This window comes from Tursiops truncatus, chromosome 3 (genome assembly GCF_011762595.2).
Source record: "Tursiops truncatus isolate mTurTru1 chromosome 3, mTurTru1.mat.Y, whole genome shotgun sequence".
Taxonomy (NCBI): domain Eukaryota; kingdom Metazoa; phylum Chordata; class Mammalia; order Artiodactyla; family Delphinidae; genus Tursiops; species Tursiops truncatus.
The window spans coordinates 167,212,358-167,230,252 of NC_047036.1; the positions used below are offsets into that span (position 1 = coordinate 167,212,358).

At 52.3% G+C, this 17,895-nt stretch overlaps 1 protein-coding gene across 1 annotated transcript; it reads left to right on the forward strand.

The window, feature by feature from the left end:
- Positions 1-13,900, forward strand: ZNRF4 (zinc and ring finger 4). The gene has a single exon (XM_073803376.1). The coding sequence runs from the start codon at positions 12,484-12,486 to the stop codon at positions 13,699-13,701; it is 1,218 nt and encodes a 405-aa protein (XP_073659477.1). The 5' UTR covers positions 1-12,483; the 3' UTR covers positions 13,702-13,900.
- The last annotated feature ends 3,995 nt before the right edge of the window (positions 13,901-17,895 follow it).

Below are 17,895 nucleotides of genomic sequence, written 5' to 3' on the forward strand. Positions count from 1 at the left end.
CCCCCCCTCCATGGCTCCCTCCCTCACCTCCCTCAGGTGTCTGCTCAGATGTCATCTCCTCAGTGAGCCCCTCTTATCCTTTCACCCTCCTCCGTCTCTGACATACTATACCTTCTCCCTGCTTCGTTGTTTTCTGCACAGCATTGATTATCCAACACACCATACAATTATTTATAGTGTTTATTGCTCATTGCCCATCCTCCCCTCTGGACTCGAGCCCTGAGAGGGCTGCTCCTGGGTCTGTCTTGGCCACTGCTTGTCTGCAACCTGAAACCCAGGGTCAGCAATAGGAGAGACTCAGATGAGTATCTTCTGTGTAACACAGGTTGACTTACTTTCCATCCTGGAGCCTCAGTTTCCATATCTATCTAATGGGGTTATGATCCGTCCTTCCGTAGGGTTGTTGAGAGTCTCCGGCCATCCCCCAATTCTGCAGAAGTTCTTGGCCAGCTGGGCTCTGGCACACGGTAAGAGCCTGAGTTTCTCGCTCTCATTCCATTACTCAGACCCAGCGTGGGAGGTGACAGCCCTGCAGATGCCACTGGCTCAGGCTGGACCACTGGGGCCAAGACACTGTCATATTTGGTAAATTGCAGGCAGGCGGCTCCCAACACTGCAGCACCAAAGACAGGCAGGGACGTGACAGGAAATTTTCTGGGCTCCCTCTTGAGACCTGGGGCTGGGCACAGAGTTGGAGGAATGGGAGACTTCCCTGTCCCTCTCTGGGTCTCAATTTCTGCATCAGCAAAAAGAAGAGACCTTGAGATTATTGAGGCATCTCTGAGTTCCTTCAGCCATATCCTACACTGAGTCTCTGACCAAACCCCTTCATGGCTTTGAGCCTCCATATGTAAAGTGCAGGGCTAAAAAAAGAAGAAATAAGGTCTGAACATGGTGGGTGGTAACCATTGGTCTTCTTTGCTGCTCCATTCCCAGCTCCCAGGACAGGGCCCAGAGCTCAACAAACAGTAATATACCCTCCTTATGATAGCTAACCTTATTGAGCACCTACTGTATACCCGGCCCCACACTGAGAACATTATAAGTATTTTAGGTCTAATTTAAGCTTTAAAGCAGCCCTGTGATATAGGGTACAATTATTATCCCCACCTTGCAAACAGGGAAACTGAGGCTCAGAGAGGTAAAGACAGTCACCTAAGGTCACACAGCCAAGAAATTGTCGAGGCTGAATTGGACCGGGTCCTCTGATCCCAAGTCTGTGTTCTAAACTGTCATACTCCACAGCCCCAGGAAATATCTGTCGAATGAATAAATGAGTGTTGATCCTTGGGAAGGGGGAGGGGGCTCTTGGCCACTTTCCATAATGACATAGGGGCCTCCAGTTTTTCCCCTGAGAGTAAGGTCATGCCCAGACCCCCTGCCATCCCCTACATCCTCTTGGCACATCTGCCAACTTGCAAAGAGGCAGCCAGGGAAACCCATTCCTCCATTGAACCCAGGGCAAAAGCTCCCCATATCCTTGAGACCCTTCTAGCAGGGGAAGGAATGAAGAAAAGACAGGAGAGAACAGGAGGGAAAGGAAAGCGAAGGGACGGGAGGGAAGAGGGGGGCAATCTCCCCATGTGTCCACCTGCAGCCTCCCTTAAAAACAAAATATAAAAAACGAGAGAGCTGCGTGTGTGCGCGCGCGCACGCACAGACCTATGAAATATTTAGGCGGCGCCCAATGTGTTTATGGCTGTAATTAATCTTGTGTCTTGTTGGCGGAGAGCAGAACGTTAAGAAATTACTTTTCCGGGCCTGGGTGAAGTGCGGGATGGCGAGGCTCCTTTCCCCGGATGGAGGCTTGTGGAGCGCAAGGGTGGGGAGGAAGTGTATCTGGGGCAAGCTTGTGGCCCCGGACTGCAGCCTCAGGAAGATTCCCCCAAAATTCCCCCAACACCATGCCTGTCCCCCACCCCCATTATGGTCACCCACGAACTTTCCAGCCCAGCTGGTACCTCCTGCACCCTGGGCACTGGGCTAAGTGCTTGGCATTTTGGGGGAAGGGGTTATTTCATTCATCTGTTTTTATAGCTTTATTGAGGTATAGTTTGCATACAGTAAAATGCAAATATTTGAAGTGTGAGTTGGATGTGTTTTCGTGCGGGCACATCACCCCCGCCAGGTCCCTTGGGTCCCTTTGTAACTCCTCCCTACTGCCCCTCACCGCCCACCCCCCCATCCTTTTCAGGCAACCGCTGATCTGCTTTCAGTCACTATACATTAGTTTGCATTTTCTGGGTATCACGTGGTGTGCATTCTTCCATCTGGCTTCCGTATCATTTGTCTCAGGGCTTCTTTCCTCCCCACAGCTGAGGAATGTTCCATGGTTCGTATGGACCACGGTTTGCTTATCCATTTACCTGTTGATGGACAGTTTGGTGGTTTCCAGTTTGGGGCTGCTCTGGACTTGCAGGTACATGTCTTTGTATGGATGTGTGATCTCTTTTTCTTGAGCAGATCCCTAAGAGTGGAATTGCTGGGTCATATAGTAGGTGTGCGTTTCACTTTTTAAGAAGTTAGTTTAAGCTTTGGAAACATGGTGACAGCACATGCGAAGTGCTGGGCGTGGATCGTCTTGTTCCATCCAGAAGACAACTCAGTCACAAGAAGGACAGATTGAGGACAGGCCATGTGGCTGGGAAGTGGCAGAGCTGGGACTCGAACCCAGGGCTGTCTGTGCCCAGAACGTCACCCGTGGGCTACACTCTGCCGAGCTGGGATAGAAGTGTGTGGCATTTCAACGTGTTTCTCTTTCCCAGCTTGGCCATGAGCAACTCTGATTCTGCATGAGGGCCAGGTGTCCAGTAGGTGCTTAAAAAATGCAAGCAGAAACCAAGATGAGAGCCGTCAATCTGGCTGCAAATCAGATCTCACTCTTTCCTGAGCTGAAACCCACAGTGGCTCCCCAGTGCCTTTAGGGTAAAGCTTAAATTCCATAATGCAACCGACAGGTTTGTTCAAATTCTGGCCCTAGTCCTCTTCCAGCCATGCCAGCCTCCTTGCTATTTGCAGAATACCCAAACATGGTCCTGCCACAGGGCCTTTGCACCTGCCATTCCCTCTGCCTGGAACGCTCCACTCCTGACTTACACGTGGGAAGCCTTCAGGTCTCAGCTCAAAAGTCACCTCCTCAGGGAAGCCCTCCCTGACTTCCCTGTCTAAATCAGCTCCACCTAGTCCCCTCTGTGGCATCCATCACCCTGTGATTTCCTCTCCCTAGCTCTTATTCCTCTCTGGAATTCTATGATACATTTATTTACTTAAAAAACTCATTATACATTTACATAGCACTCACTGTCTGCCCGACCTGGTTCTAAGCATGGACTTCACGTGTCTTAACTAATCTAAACTTTTAAAAATTAATTAATTAATTAATTTATTTATTTTTGGCTGTATTGGGTCTTTGTTGCTGTGCGCAGGGTTTCTCTAGCTGCGGCGAGCGGGGGGCTACTCTTCTCTGTGGTGTGCGGGCTTCTCATTGCGGTGGCTTCTCTCGTTGCAGAGCACAGGCTCCAGGCGCGCAGGCTTCAGTAGTTGCAGCACGTGTGCTCAGTAGTTGTGGCTCGTGGGCTCTAGAGTGCAGGCTCAGTAGTTGTGGCGCACAGTCTTAGTTGCTCCGCAGCATGTGGGATCTTCCCAGACCAGGGCTCGAACTTGTGTCCCCTGCATTGGCAGGCAGATTCTTAACCACTGCACCACCAGGGAAGTCCCTCATCTAAACTTTTAAACAACTCTGTGCGTTGGGTAGTGTCATTACCTCCATTTACAGATGAGGAAACAGACACGGAGAGATTCAGGCCACACAGCCAGGAGGCATGTGAGCTCTGGGGGTATGTTCTCATGGTCTGTCACCCCCGCAGGACCAGCCTGAGCCATCCTCAGCTGTGCACCTGGTTCCAGCACAGAGGACGGCTCAGTGTGGTGGGTAAACAGACGCTGTTTTTACAGACGAAGCAGCAGAAGTTCCAGGGGGAGGTAACTTGCCAGGTGGCAGGGCCAGCTTTGAACCTGCTTCTTGGACCTGCTAACCCCATGTCCTGCACCATCCCCAGAGGACCCCCGAACTGTGAGCCCCAGAGCCTCCAAGCAGCTTCAGCAGGTGCTAGCTCAGACTGCGAACAGATGCCTGCTATTTTAAACCCACTGTTTAACTCATTAAGACAGCTGTTTCCCATCCCCAAAGTCGGCGGAATTAGAATTAAATTCATTCCGGAATTAAACACACACATACACACACGCATACCCTGCCGCCATGTGGAGGCAAAACTTGTTAGCGTTTAGGCAAGCCTTCGAGCCTGGGGACGGGGCTTGGCTTCCGCCTGCCGAGTTAGATCACGGCCCAGTAGTTGCCAGCTGGGCCTGCGGCCAGAATGGCCCAAGGGCCCAGATTCCTGTGTTTACCCAGGCCTCCACCATTAGAGTCCAGCTGCCAACTGGATGTCCCCCTGGACTTCTCCCTGACCCTTCAGGCCCTGGGGGGCCCAGACAAAGCCGACATTTGCACCTGAATTGGCTTTCCCTCCTGGGTCCCCATCTGAGGGACAGGCCTCCCACCGCCCCCCTGCTGCTCACAGCGGAGTCCAGATCTCAGCTCCTCTTCTTCCTCTCCCTTCACCTCTTAGGTCCAAACGGTCAGGACTCACTGGTGATGCCATTTCCAAACAGCTACTTCCCCTACTGCTACTGCACCAGTCCGAGCCTCCGTCACCTCCAGCTTGCCCCTGCCTCCTTCCTGGGCTGCTGGCTTCCACCCTGACCCCCAGCTGACTGTTTTCCTTCAGCAGCCAGAGGGATTTTCCTAGCGCCTTCATTGAATCATGCCACTCTCTCGCTTAAAATCCTCCAATGCAGTGCTGTCCAATAGAACTTTCTGTGACTGATGGAATGTTCTAGACCTATGTCACCAAACACAGTCACCCACAGGTGGCTATGGAGCACCTGTGGAGCACAGGTGGCACGTGTGAGTGAGGAACTGAATGTTTAATTTTATTTCATTTTAATGAACTGAGATAAGCCCAGGTAGATGGTGGCTGCCATATTGGTCAGTGCAGCTGTAAGGTCTCTTCAGCTAATGCTGTTGGCCTGTCCAGATCCCCTGGGCCCTCACCATTTCCCTGCACTGCTGGGAGGCATCCCAGCTCTGACTCTCTGCCTGAGCCTGCTCTGCTCACACCCATGGCAGGTGAGAAGTATCTCAGAGATCGCGCCATTCCCTCCAGCAGCCCCCAACCAATGGCCGGCAGGAACAGGAGTGTAAATACCCCAGGTCCCTCATTCCCAGCGCCAGGCAACTCTGAAGTTCATGCTCTGCAGAGGTCCCCAATGGGACTGAACCCCATCTGCCCACCACAGTCACCTACTCACGAATGCACCCTGGATGGGCTTCTTCCCATTCCTCCCACACTCCCTCACTCCCTCCTGGGGCTTCCTGGGATCACCTCCCACATAAACTGCTTGCACCCGAAACCTGTCTCAGGGCTGCTTGCAGGGAGCCCAGATAGGCCAGGCTCTGCTCCTCCCCCTGCTTCCTCTCCCTCGTCCTCCCCATTGTCCTTCATTTTAGTGCCTTAAGCCTCTTTGGTTGTATTTAAAAAATGTTTTCTTTTGGAATAATTTTAGATTTACAGAAAAGCAGCAGAAATATAAGTGGCATTCCTGCATACCCTCCACCCAGCTTCCCCTAATGTTAACATCGTATGTAACCCGGTAAGATGATGAAAACCAGCAAAGTAATACGGGTACAATATTGCTAACGAACTTACAGACCTTACTGAAGTTTTGCCATGAGTGTCCAGGATCCCACCCAGGATCACTCTGAATCTCATCGTCATATCACCCTGGCGTCCTTCACTCTGGAACACTTCCTTAGTCTTGCCGTGTCTTCCATGACCTTGACATTTATGAAGAGCACTGGCCAGGGATTTTGCAGAAGGTCCCTCAGTTCTGATCTGTCCAATGTCTGCTCACGGTTGGACTGGGGTCATGCGTTTTTGCCCAGAATCCCATGAGGGTGATGTTGCATCCTTCTTGGTGTAGGATGTCAAGAGACTCCGGAAGTTGCTCTATCTCATCACCAGTGATGTTAACCTTGATCGCGTGGTTAGGACAACACCACATTTCCCCCCTGGAAAGTTACCTTCTTACCTTTCAAATCTGTAAAATATCGTGGGAGGGTTACTTTGACAATATGTAACCAGCCTGTTTCTCCTTAAACTTTCACCCACACCTTCTAGCATTCTTCCATTGATTGGATACTTAGAGCCTTTATCTTATCTCCACATTGTCTTGTGAGACTTTCTCATTCATTTGTTTGAACCTTTTCTTCCTCTGCTGGACAGAGCCTCCTAGAGGGTGGGGGCTGGGTCTGTCCCAGTCGCTCCTGTGCCCCCAGTGCCTGGCGCACACACACAGCAGGTGCATGAGCAAATATTTGATTTGAAAGGACACCAATCAACAAATCCCAGGTGCTCATGAAGTATGATTTGGTGGCGCCCCAAGGATGTTCTAGACGCGAAGGCCTTCCCCCACTTCGGGCTTCCATTCACATGTCCCCACCTTGGGAAGCCCTTCCCTGAGTGCCCCAACTAATGCTGCCTGATTTCCTTCATAGCACGTCCCACCTTGAAATTATTTATTTTGATGGTTGATGGTTTATTCATTCAGTTAATTTGTGTCCTGGCTATCTCCCCTCCTCTCAGCTAGAATATAATCTCTGTAAATTCAGGAGTTTTGTCTTGGTCACGACTGTGTACCCATCACCTGGCACATCGTCCTGTGCAGACAGACCCCTCTCCTCAGCAGTGTTTCCTGTCTTCACAAATTTAATTATTCTATCATAAAAACTGGGACCTCGGGCTTCCCTGGTGGCGCAGTGGTTGAGAGTCCGCCTGCCGATGCAGGGGACACGGGTTCGTGCCCCGGTCCGGGAAGATCCCACGTGCCGCGGAGCGGCTGGGCCCGTGAGCCATGGCCGCTGAGCCTGCGCGTCCGGAGCCTGTGCTCCGCAACAGGAGAGGCCGCAGCAGTGAGAGGCCCGTGTACAGCAAAAAAAAAAAAAAAAAAAAAAACAAAAAATACTGGGACCTCGGAGAGGAAAGGTGGGAAGACACATGAAGCCATCTGACCTCAGACAGCAAGTCTGTGACGGGCAGCTGGATGCCTCGCCCAGCAAGGGCAGGAGGTTTGGGGAGCCTGGGGCGTGGAAGATGGTCCCTCCTCCTCTTAGCTGTGGCACTTGGGGAGGATGATCCCCCCTTTGCCAGCTTCCTCCTGGGAAAAGTAGGAAAAAGCACAGCCCCAAGCTCAAAAGACAGTGGGAAGGTCCATTGACAATTGTGTTCAGAGACTGTTGGCTCTGCACTGACGCCCTTCATTTTACAGATGGGGAGGTGCGATGCTGAGACTGGGAGGGACTTACTCAGCCAGTAAGTGAGGACTGTGTTGGGCCATAAACCCAGCTCCCCTCTCTCACCATGTCACAGAGATGTGCCTTTGTTTTCAAGCTGACAAAACCCACTGTGGGTTATCTGCTGTGGGCCAGGTGTGGGACTGAGAAGTGGGGGATGAGAGAGAGGCAGGCAGAGAAAGACACACACACAGAAAGTAGCACGAGAGACAAGAAAAGAGAGTAAATTAGACAAGGAGACACAGGGACAAGGTGACAGAGACCAAAAAAACTTACATAGAGAGACAGGCACAGACAGAGACAGAGACAGAAATCTCAGGACAAGGACTTACAGCAGAGTCAGATAGTAACAAATAGAGATATTGGCACAGAGACATAGAAAGACTGAGACAGAGGGAAAGTTAGAGAGAGGGGGACAGAGAGGCAGAAACAAAAGAGGCAAAGACAAAAAGCGACCCTGACTGAGACACAAAGGTAGAGAAGGAGGGAGAGAGAGACATAAATAGAGATACGTAGAGAGGAGAGACAGAGAGGCAGAGGGGCCCAGGGCAGCCTTCCTGTGGATGACTCACTGGCAATTTATCAAGGACCCCTGGCAGACCTCCAAGTCCACCCCCCCTCCAGCTCAAGCCTCAGCCCCCTGGGGCCACACGGGTTTCCTGAATCGCAATCCTGCTGGATGGGTATGTGTACTGCATGCCCGCCCATGTATGTGCAAGTTTAGCATCCAATTTACAGGAGGTGCACCAAGGAAGGAATCTGATGTGACTCTGACTTCTGGAGCAATCAGAGTGAACACTGGCACATCTCATCACCCCATCTGATATGTGCTTTATAACTAAGAGTCAGAGGAACCAGTCATCTATGGTATGTCCCCTCCAGCATAATCAGAGTAGGTTCTTGCTAGAAATATTTGGGGAAGGAGACAGCATGAAGCAGAAAAAGAAAATCAAACTTACAGTTGCTCCTAGTGTCTTCTCCTATGAGGTTCTGGAAGACTCACCACTCCCCTATGAGGTTTGTTGTGTGGGGATAGACACCCTCTCTCAGGCAAAAAGAGGAATATAACTGGCTCATGTCACAGGGGTACACGTTTGTATGGCCCTCAGGCTCAGATGGACTGAAGTGCTCAAATGACGTTTTTAGGACCTGGGTCTCTCCTGGTCTCTTTGTTCTGCTTTCTTGTGCATTCTTCTGTTCTCAGGCAGCGTCTTAGGTTGGGTTGGCCTAGGAGCAGACCCCAAAACAAGGATTTGAATGCCAGTTATTTATTTTGGAAGTGATCTCAGAAAACACTGGGAGGGGAGTGGCAGGAGGGAGACAGGAAAAGGAAGGCAACCCATGAAGGAAGCATTGTCAAGAGCAAGTTATCATGGGGACAGTTGGGGCCCATTCTCACTGGGGGCCTCTAGGAGATGGTGAGGGATGTGCACCCCAGAGTTATCTCATTTGAGGAGCGAGAGATGGGGCATTTGTCCACTCGCCTCCATTTTTCATTGTTTCTGGGCTGCTCCACAGGGCGTTAATTCCCTGGCACACCAGAAGAGACTTCAGAAGGAGTGCCACCTGGGACTTCCCTGGTGGTCCAGTGGTTAAGACTCCACGCTCCCAATGCAGGGGGCTCGGGTTCGATCCCTGGTCAGGGAACTAAATCCTGCATGCTGCAATTAAGACCTGGTGCAGCCAAATAAATAAATATTAAAAAAAAAAAAAAAAAGGAGTGCCACCCTGCCAACACCTTGATCTTGGACTTCTGGCCTCTAGAAGCACAAGATAATACATCTGTTCTCAGCCACCCAGTTTATGGTACTTTGCTACAGCAGCCCTAGGAAACGAATACACCCTATTTATCAACTGCCCATCTTTGGAGAACTCTTTCTTGACCTTTTCCCCTACTACCATGCACCTGTTCCTTTATTTACCAAATACTCCCTAAGGATCTACATTTTATCTTTCTTTAAAAAGAAAATTTTGTGAGAGTCATAAACGAAAAACCCATATCTCTTGCCACGAAGGGATGGGACTCACAAGAAACAAAGACACAGAAAACAAAAGGATGTTTTAAAATGCCAACGGGGCCAAGGACCTGTCTCTTAGGGAAATTAGCAATTGCCAGAAAGACATTAAAGACTGTACCACCAAACAAGTCTTTCTTGAAGTAAGCCCCAGGGGGAGACATTCATGGTCACCTCCCCTTTTGTCCTTCACACCCACTCACTCATTCAGGGATATTGTCCCCTCTTAGTCTCTCTGTCCCATTCCCCAGTCCCTCCCCTGATGCTACAGCTGCCTCCGTGGCTTCTCCACCTCTTTCTCTCTCTCTCCAACCCACCCTCCACGCAACAACCAGAGGGTTCTTTCAGAAACATAAATCTCTTTTATTTCAGGAGGAATAAGTGAATTTATTCCCATCGTAAAAGATGCAAACAGTGCAGAAATATATAGAGCGGAAATGGGAAACAAAATCCAGTCATGTCCTGCCTCTACTCTAAACTTTCTGTGGCTCCTCATCATTCTCTGTGTAAACCCCAAGGCCATGGACATTCAAGGTTTGGGTCTGGTCCTGCCCCTCCTTCCCCCATCTCTCTCCTATCCTTGAGTAAGACCCTCTTTTTAGCCACTCTGAATGGCTTGTCATATCCAACCATTCAGCTCTCTCTCTCTCTCTCTCTCTCTCTCTCTCTCTCTCTCTCTCCCTCCCCCTCCCTCTCCTCTCGCTCACCTCAGGACCTTTGCACATGCCATTTGCATCCCCAACATGCTGTTCTCTGCCCCCTTACACCAACTTCATCCTTACCCTCCAGTCTCAGTGCGGTGACACCTCATGTTTTTTTGGCCTCACCCAGATGCAGACCCTAGGACAAGGATTCCATTGTGCCTTCACTTCTACAGCTGCCATAACCAGGGGATTCAAAACAACAGAAATGTATTCCCTCACAGTTCTGGAGGCTGGAAGTCCAAAATCAAAGTATCAGCCCAGTTGATTCCTTCTTGCAGGTTCAGAGGGAAAATCTGTTCCGTGCCCCACTCCCAGCTCCTGGTGGTTGCTGGCACCCTTGGCATCCCTTGGCTAGTAGACACATCCCTCCAATCTCTGCCTCTGTTGTCACATGGCCTTCTGCCTGTTTCACTCCTGTGTCTCTTCTCTATCATTGGCCGAGGCCTGCTCTGGGAGGTATTAGACCAACTGAGAAAACCTAAAGAATAAGTAGCCAGCCTGGCAAACTATGGTTGAGGGAGAGAATTCTGTTCCTGGCAGAGGGAACAGCATTTGCAAAGTTCTAGAGGTCAGCAAGTCATGATGCATTTAGAACATTGAAAAGCACTGAGGGGACTTCCCTGGTGGCACAGTGGTTAGGAATCTGCCTGCCAATGAAGGGGACATGGGTTCAAGCCCTGGTCTGGGAAGATCCCACATGCTGAGGAGCAACAAAGCCCATGCGCCACAACTACTGAAGCCCATGCGCCTAGAGCCCGTGCTCTGCAACAAGAGAAGCCACTGCAATGAGAAGCCTGTGCCCCGCAACGAAGAGTAGCCTCCGCTCACTGCAACTAGAGAAAGCCCGCGTGCAGCAACGAAGACCCAACGCAACGAAGACCCAACGAAGACCCAACGAAGACCCCAAAATAAATAAATAAACAAACAAATAATTTTTAAAAAAGAAAGAAAAACATTGAGGCTTTGGAGATTGGCAGGGGCTTGACCATGGGAGAGCTTGTAGGACACAGAAATGAACATGGACTTTATCTGGAGGGCAATGGGGAGCCATGGGAGAGTTTAGAGCATGGGAGAGACAAGAGGATTGAGATTTTGGAAATATCCCTGGCTGGCATGTGGTGATGAACTGAAAGAGTTGTGAACTGGAGGCAGGTCTGTTATGGGAGAATGAAAAAATTCAGACCCTATGCTGAATGCCAATCAGGCATTCTCTCATTTAATTCTCATACCACCAGCCCTACAAGACGGGTTTCTCATCATTACACCCATTTTACAGATCTGGAAGCTGGGGCCCAGAGAGCTTAAGTGACTTATCTGGCATCACACAGCTTGTCAATGACAGAGCAAGGAATCAGGGCTTGAGTAGGCTGCCCAACCAGGCAGCAGACTCACGGTGGGAGATTTGAGTATCAGGAGTTGGGGGGTCATGAGGCTGATGGCCAGGGCTCTGGCTGAGGGATGAGGGACAGCTGGAGACCCGGCTAGAAAGGAAGCTCTGACCTGAGAGAATAAAGCCAGTGCAGGTAGTCTACCAGGTGCTGAGGACTTGGACCACCCACTCCTGCCAGCCCAGCCCTGACCTTGGCACTTCTCCCTCCCCCCATATCAAGTCAGTTAGACTCTGAGGACACATGAACTGAGAACCTGAAGGGTGAGAAAGAGCCGATCACAGGGAGAAAGGGCATTCCAGGCTGAGGGAACAGCCTGTGCAAAGGCCCTGAGGCAGGACCGGGCCTGGTGTGTTGGAGGCACAGCAAGGAGACCCATGTGTCTGGAGCAGAGTGAGCGAGGGGAAGAGAGGGAGGATATCTGGGATTTGGGCTCTAAGACCTCATGGGCAGAGGGTGCCCTGAACAAGTCTGAGTCCCCTGGAAATCTCGAAAGGGGGGGGAAATTAGCCCCTTCCTCAGTGGGTCCCTAGGAGGCTTGGGGAGATGATGTTGGCAGAATGTGAGTGTGGGGGCCGGATCCAAGCCATGGGGTGGTGGTGGGGCAGCCGCCAGCCCACTTTGTGGCACCTCTGGGCCTTACGAGGTCCAGGAGCTGGGGATGCTCTAAGCCGTCCAGAAGTTTTTGCGAAGGTTGCCCAGCCCCCCAGGTCAGAGCCCCAGGAATTCTGTCTTGGTGGGAGGTGTGGGTGAGGGACCAGGATGTAACAGGATGATGTCACAGAGGCCGGGGGCATCTAGAACTCTGGGGGCTCCTGGTCTCAGCGTCATCTGCTAGGAAGGCCGCCTGGGTAGGTCAGCTCCTCCTGGGACCAACCTTCAAAGACACAATGCACGCTGGGCTGCCACCAGGAGCTGTTTCTGTCTAGGGCCACGCAGGTCCCAGCTGCTCTGCCTAACTGCCTATGAGCCACCCGTTCAAACTCCATTCACACCCCAGCCATGGGCCCCCTGGGAGGTCCTGGAGATGCCTGGAGGCCTCCTGTCCATGGTCCCCAGCGAGACCTAGCTCCACACCACAGCCAGAGAAGGAGGGGCTGGCCATGGGGCAGCCCTGGCCAGTCCTGGCCCTGGGGGCAGTCAGGGTCTCACTGATCCTTCTGGGGCTGCTGGTGCCCACACAGGCAGTGGTGCGAGCCGTGCTGGATGGTAACTCAAGCACCGTGGAGTTTGCGGACCTGCCGGCCCTGTTCGGGGTGCCCCTAGCCCCCGAAGGTGTGCGGGGCTACCTGACGGAGGCCAGACCGGCCAACGCGTGTCATCCCATCGAGGGCCCGCGGCCGGGCAACGGCTCCCTGGGTGGCATCGTGCTGATCCGCCGGTACGATTGCACGTTTGACCTCAAGGTGCTGCACGCCCAGCGGGCCGGCTTCCAGGCGGCCATCGTGTACAACGTGCGCTCTGACGACCTGGTGCTCATGGCCTATGTCTACGAGGACCTGCGGCGCCAGATCACCATCCCCTCGGTGTTCGTGGGTGAGGCCACCTCCCAGGACCTGCGGGTCATCGTGCGCTGCGATAAATTGGCCCACATCCTCCTGCTGCCCGACCAGCCGGCCTGCCCGGACCTGGACTGCCACCCCATGCTGGCCATCTCCTGGGTGCTGGGCTGCACCCTGGCCCTGATCATGACCGCCTTCTTCGTCCTATGGTATCTATGGAACTGGCTGCGGGCCTGGTGGGCCCGCGGGCCAGGGGTCAAGGCGTGGGCCAGCCAGAGGGCCCAGGTGAGCACTTTCACGAGGCTTCACGACCTGTGTGCCATCTGCCTGGATGAATACGAGGAAGGTGACCAGCTCAAGATCCTGCCCTGCTCCCATACGTACCACTGCAAGTGCATCAAGCCCTGGTTCTCCCAGCCCACCCGGCGCTCCTGCCCTGTCTGCAAGCAGTCGGTGGTCAGCACGGAGGACAGCTCTGACTCCACCGTCAGCAGCCATGGGTACGAGGAGGACCCCTCGCTGCCTGGCCACCACCCCCCGATCTGGGCCATCCAGACCCGGCTGCGCTTCCGGAGGCTGGAGCTGCTGACCCGAGCCAGCGCCCCCCGCCGCGGGAGTGCCACCTCCGTGGGGGCACCTGAGCCCAGCGAATCCTTGGAGGGGCCTCCAGAACCCCTCTGAAGCCCGCTGCCCCTGGCTGGTGGAGATTGGGGCAGCGAGGGTAGAAGTGAGGAGTGTTTCTAGTGTGGAGACTAGATAATAAAGTGGGTTTGAAAGCGGATTCTTGCCCTGGCTGCTGTGGGGCGGACCGGCCCCTCATGCCACGCGTGTGGCAAGCTGAGCCTAAGGCTGGCTCCTGGCATCTGTGGGCGAGTGAGGGTATATGGGGGCGGGGGGGGCGGTATTCTCAGGGCTGCTGTGTGCATCATGTCCTTGGTGGCCCTGCGACGGGGCCCCTGTGCCTGCGTTCCAGTACTGGGCACGGGAGCGGCTGATTTCTCATATGCTTATGATTCATTTAAACCTTAAACAAAAGATAAACTTGTTACTTTGGAATAATTTTAACTTTACAGAAAAGTTGCAAAGGTACTAGAGATAGTTTCCACGGACCCCTTGCCCAGCTTCTCCTGAGTGTTCGTGTCTTACATCAGCATCGCACGTTTGATTCAACCGAGAGAGCACCTTGGGTAGGTTACGATGAACTGAACTATGGATTCAATTTGAATGTCCTCAGCATTTCAACTATTTATAGTGGAAAGTGTCAAACACACCCAAGTAGAAAGAATGGAATAATGACCCTCCCCACATGTACCCATCACTCAGATTCAATGATTATCTACTGGCCACTCTGGTTTCCTCTATTCTTCCTCCTCTCTCGCTATTTTGATGCAAATCCCAGATGCTTTTTCATCTGTAAATGTTTCCATTTGTGTCTCTAAAGCAGTAGTTCTCAGCTGGGGTGGGGATGTTGTCCTCCCGGGGACACTGGGCAGTGTCTGGGGACATCTGTGGTCGTCATGACTGGGGTTGGCTCCTGGCATCGAGGGCGTGGGACCAGGGAGGCTGCTCCCCACCCCACAGCGTCCAGGACGGCCTCACCTCAGAGAATGATCTGGCCTGCAGGTCCACAGTGCTGAGGGGAGAGACCCTGCTTTATAAGATAAGACCCCTTAAAAAACTCTGCAAACTCCAGTATCATGTCCAGCATAATGATTCCTAAATAGCGTCAGGTATCCACCTAGGGAGCACATGGAAATGTGCACGCTTACAATATACAATTTTTGTAGGCTCTTTGAATCAGGATCTAGATAGAGTCTACGGTTATTGCTGATGGTCTCCTAAGTCTCTGTTAATCGAGAGCTTCTCTTGCCATCTTTCTCTCTTAAATTTTCCTTGCAATTTGTTTATGTGAGGCCACCAGGTCATTCACCCTGCACAAATGACCCGGATCTGGGTTTTGCTGATTGGGTGTCCCTGTGGTGTCATTTCACAGATGCCTCCGTCCCCCGTAGCTTCTGTTAATTTGTAGTTGAATTCAGAGACCAGCTCAGATGTGGTTTAATTTTATGGCGGACAGATAAGGTGTTTCTTCAGGTCCCAGTGCATGCTCTTCTCAGAAGGGTTGGGCCAGTGAAGGGGGTCTTCTAGGCAATGAATGAGGGGCAGATGCTAGGCTTGAGGCAAGCCTGATCAGGAAGGTCCAGGAGGGAATATTGTATAGAATTTCTCAGAGGGCACAGTGTACGGGTGATAGTGGGATCTGGACCCGGTAGTCTGGTCTTGGTGGATTCATGAGGGAATGTCTGTGTTTAGTCAAATGTCTTCTTTTTCACACACGGGAGTGTTTTTCACTTGTGCTTTGTGGTCTGTACTTCACTACATAGCTGGGAACCTCCAAGGTAGTTCAGAGGAAGGGGGTCTCTTCTTGGATGGATGATGGCAGAGTGGGCTGCTGGTCTGGTGTGTATGGGGTGGGCAGCGGCACAGAGACGTGGGCAGAGGTCCTTGCACAGGATGCTTGGGACATGGTAAAGACCTCCCACCCAACTCTTGAGGGACTTTGCTCCCAGCCTGATGGCCCTAAGGCCGCAAAAGGAAGCTGCATTATTCAGAGAACGCTGCCTTGGTCCCTGTGGATGGCCCAAATCTGGCAAGAGCTGTGGGAGGCCAGAGCTGCCAAGCAGGGACAGGCCTCTCTGTCCAGCGGGCATGGGCTGGGATGAGGATGGAGAAGTGGAGACAGGGAGGAACGTGTGTAGCCGTCAAGCTTGCGGTTGGCCATGGGATCTGAGACCTGCCCAGGGCAGCTTAAGCACAGAGAGTTATTTGCTCATGAACTTGAGTAGTCAGTCCGGGGATAGCATGGAGGCTGCACGGTGTCCAGGGCCCGGGTTTCTTTTATCTTATTGTTCCACATCCTTAGCAAGTGACCTTCTCCTCGTGGGACAAGGCAGCTGCTTGAGCTCTTGCCATCACATCTGCATGCCAGTCAATGAGGAGGAAGAGGTGAGGAAGGGCTCGCCCTCTCCCTTTAAGGACACTTCCCCAGAAATCCCATACACCACTTCTGCTCACACCCCATTGGCCAGAACTTAGCCATGTGGCCACACTTGCCTAAAAGAATGCTGGGAAATGTAGTCTTTATTCTGAATGGCCAACGGTCCAGCAGAAAACCAGGGGTTCTACTACCATGGAACAGAGAACAGATATTTGGGGTGACCAGCATGCCTGCCACTGGTCCACAAGAGCTGTCCAATACATGTTTGTTGAATAAGTGAATGAATGAATGACTGAATGAATGAATCCCCACACCTCTAAGCCTGAGCATCCTTCAAGGTCACAGGCACCACAGGGGAGCAGGCACATCCCGGTTCACCAGAGAGATGACCTTTCTCATGACCATGCCAGAGGAGGGAATGAGCTCACCGTTACCAGGGATGAAACCCAGCTCTTAGCGAGGCCCTCCTGTGCTCCAGGCCCCAGGCCACATGGCTTCTTTCCACTATTAAACCTCTCTGAGCCTCGGTTTTCCCATCTGTAATATGTGGGCAGTAACAGCACCTGCCCTGCAGGGTTCTCCAAGCATGCACAGTGCCTGACACTGTCAGTATTTGTTGATTGACTAAGTGACCTGCCCACAGCCCAGCTATAATATTGGGTGATCAGTGCTGTGATGAGGGAATCATAGGCACTGTGTTAACCAAAGGGAGGTGCCTGACCCAACCCAGAGAATCTGGGAGGTTTGCTGCAGGCAGTGTCTTCTAGACTGAGAGCAGAAAGAGCAGGAATCAGCACTGTGAAAAGGAAAAGTGAACCTGGCAGCTGGAACGGCATGGGCAAAGACCCCAGGCAGCCTAGTCTGGCATCCAGTGGGTGCTTAATAAGTGTACACAGAGGTCCCTGCTCACAGTACCCTCTGAGACGAGGCTTCAGCATCATCCCAGACTCCTCAGTCCCCCCACAGCCAGGTCTGGCCCCTTCTCCAGCCGTCTCCGGGAAAGCCGGGCGCTGCTAAGGACGGCCAGCTTAGTGAGGCCAGCCTGTGCCAGCCCCATCGGCCCCGCCTTGACTGCTGCTTTAGGTAAGCACCAGCAGAGGCTGCCTCTTGTCCATCCAGGGCATGCCCTGGCTGTGTTTGTCTAAGGGGGAGTATGGCCAAATGGGGAAACTGAGGCTCAGAGGACAGGGGACCAACCTCAGTGATGGGGGTGGCCTCAAGGATAACAGTAGCCACCAGCACGACTACGGAGCACACGCGGCATGGCGGGTGCTGCGCCATGCTCTTTCCGGCACTGACTCCTTGCATCCGGCGCCAGGTTCCTATGCATATACCCATTTTCCAGAGGAAGAAATTGACTACGTGAAAGAGGATGTAGCCTTCGCAGGGCCACACTCCTGCACCCGAGACAGTCCCCTCCACTTTTAAATGGCTCTAAATTTGTTTTTTTAATATGTTTTTAAAATTTATTTTATTTTATTTTTGGTTGCGTTGGGTCTTCATTGCTGCACATGGGCTTTCTCTAGTTGCAGTGAGCAGGGGTTACTCTTAGTTGCAGTGCATGGGCTTCTCACTGCAGTGGCTTCTCTTGTTGCAGAACATGGGCTCTAGGCGCAGGGGCTTCAGTAGTTGTGGCTCGCGGGCTCTAAAGCACAGGCTTACTAGTTGTGGCTCATGGGCTTAGTTGCTCTGCGGCATGTGGGATCTTCCTGGACCAGGGCTCAAACCCGTGTCCCCTGTATTGGCAGGCAGATTCCTAACCACTGCACCACCAGGGAAGCCCTATATATTAATTTTTATTGAAATATAGTTGCTTTACAATGCTGTGTTAGTTTCTTGCTGTACAGCAAAGTGACTCAGTCATGTGTATACATATA

Bases quoted from the DNA above. Each gene is read 5' to 3' on its own strand.
- ZNRF4 (XM_073803376.1), top strand. From the start codon at position 12,484: ATGAGCCACCCGTTCAAACTCCATTCACACCCCAGCCATGGGCCCCCT.